Raw genomic sequence first — 2,407 nt, forward strand, 5'->3', positions numbered from 1 at the left:
TCCCCCAACACTTTCAGTTGGCAGCCTTTTTCTGACTATTGTGACTCACCACACACACACACACACACACACACACAATACACACAAATGCACGTGTATATATATGCAATCTTTTGAGTTCTTTTCAGTTTTGTATATATATGGTTGCTCTGTATTTGTTGAGTTTAGCAAAACTTAATGCTAAGTGATTAACCCGTGTGAGCACACCACAGTATTTTCTCCTTCCTTCTGCTCTTCTTATTCAGCCCTTCACCATCTCACCTCTCAGTTCTTTGTATTTCCTTATCAAAAATTAATGCCATTTATTTTACACACCGAAATGAAATTACATTAGTATTTCACATTTTGGCGATGTCACTATTTCCTTGATCTTAGATGTAAAGGTTAGAAGTTTTGGCTTCTGCTTTCAAATCCTTTCGGTCTCTAATGCATACTACAGTATTTATTTATTTGTAATTATTGTTCCCAAACTTCTTAAAGTCTTTTGGATTCATTATTATAGTTACAAATAGGCTCACCAAAAATAAAGCAAAACCTGCAAAATCTTAAGATAAAATTGAAAAATTGTATTTTTTCTAATTATACTTATTTCTCACATTATACTTTATTTCCATATATGTATAATTAAATTACATTGACACATTTAAATGGTCACCATAATTTTCTTTATGAATTTGGTATGTTTCAATACCAGTGATGTGAATATTTTCTTGATTTCTCATTTAGGTGACTTTACATTGGATACATGGCTCAGAGTAATGAATCTACGGTTTCTGAGTTTGTGCTTCTGGGCCTTTCTAAATCTTGGGGCCTTCAACTTTTACTTTTTACCATCTTTTCTGTCATCTATGTGACATCAGTATTGGGCAATGTCATGATTATTGTCATAATTTTATCTGACTCACATTTGAACTCTCCTATGTACTTCTTACTCGGTAACCTTTCATTCATTGACATTTGTCAATCTAACTTTGCCACTCCCAAGATGCTTGCCGACTTTTTTGTAGAGCACAAAACTATTTCCTTTGAAGGTTGCATGGCACAGATTTTTCTTCTTCATAGCTTTGTTGGGAGTGAAATGATGTTGCTCGTAGCTATGGGATATGACAGGTTTGTAGCAATATGTAAGCCACTACACTACAATCTAATTATGAATCGGAGGGTGTGTATAATTTTTGTGTCTATTTCCTGGGCAGTAGGTATACTTCATTCTGTTAGCCACTTGGTATTTACAGTGAATCTGCCTTTCTGTGGTCCCAATAAGGTAGATAGCTTTTTTTGTGATCTTCCCCTGGTGATAAAACTTGCTTGCATGGATACATACAGAATGGAAATCTTGACCTTGGCTAACAGTGGCCTGATATCACTGAGCTGTTTCCTGGCTTTAATTGTCTCCTACGTCATCATTTTTGTCACGGTCCAGCACCAGGCCTCTAGTGGGTCATCCAAAGCACTTTCTACACTGACTGCCCACATCACAGTAGTGATTCTGTTCTTTGGGCCTTGTGTTTATTTCTACATATGGCCTTTTAGCAGACTGTCTGTGGATAAGTTCCTTTCTGTTTTCTACATCATTTGCACTCCTTTACTGAATCCTGTCATCTATTCTCTGCGGAATGAGGATGTTAAATCAGCCTTGAGAAAACTGAGAAACCGCCATGTAAATCCTGGGAAAAACTAAGGCTCTCGATGAAAGAGCCTCATGCTCTTTCATGAAAACGAAAAGCCTCCAGGGGATTTTAGAATTATGTAGATTACCTTTGTTTGTGATATAAATGGTTAAGTTGTAGAAATGACCTTTTGCTCTAAATGCAATGTAATTGCATAAAACAAATTGCTGAGTAAATTTAAGCATTAAATAAAATTAGACTTATGAACAGTGAGAATTTTATCTCGATTTTTCTCACGGTTCATAATTCTAAAAGCCCATTTTCTAAAGAATTCTTAGTGACACTTAAATATATATTTTATACACTTCTGAAATTAGGGCCATGTATTTATCCGGGCTCTCTAGAGAAATAAACAGATAAAGAGAATATATATGGAATTTATTATAGTAGTTTACAGGTTATATGTCTATTCCAACAATGACCATCTATCAATAGGAAGTCTAGGAATCTAATAATTGTTTATTTCATGATGCTGGATGTCTCAGCTAGTCTTGAATACACTACAATACAGCAGAAGCAGACTTTAATTCCAGTGAAGGAATGGACTTTCCAGGAGAATGAGGTGAGCAGCAAGTGTCTCCTCCTTTCTGTGTTGTTTATATGGCTGGCATCAGAAGATGTGGAAGAGATTGAAGGTAGATATTCGCACCTCAGGGTTCCAGGCTTAGGGTTGAGCTTCCCACAGCAAATGATTTAAATAGGAACAATGCCTCACAGGTGTACCAATTACTTTATAT

General features: G+C 35.8%; 1 protein-coding gene across 1 annotated transcript; it reads left to right on the forward strand.

The window, feature by feature from the left end:
* The first annotated feature begins 745 nt into the window (after positions 1-745).
* LOC125396977 (olfactory receptor 4K1) lies at positions 746-1,681 on the forward strand. Its single transcript, XM_048429090.3, has one exon. The coding sequence runs from the start codon at positions 746-748 to the stop codon at positions 1,679-1,681; it is 936 nt and encodes a 311-aa protein (XP_048285047.3).
* Positions 1,682-2,407: the final 726 nt, after the last annotated feature.

This window comes from Myodes glareolus, chromosome 12 (genome assembly GCF_982192425.1).
Source record: "Myodes glareolus chromosome 12, mMyoGla1.1, whole genome shotgun sequence".
Lineage (NCBI taxonomy): Eukaryota > Metazoa > Chordata > Mammalia > Rodentia > Cricetidae > Myodes > Myodes glareolus.

What these genes read in the sequence shown, in the direction of transcription:
- LOC125396977 (XM_048429090.3), top strand. Translation starts at nt 746, where the DNA reads ATGGCTCAGAGTAATGAATCTACGGTTTCTGAGTTTGTGCTTCTGGGC.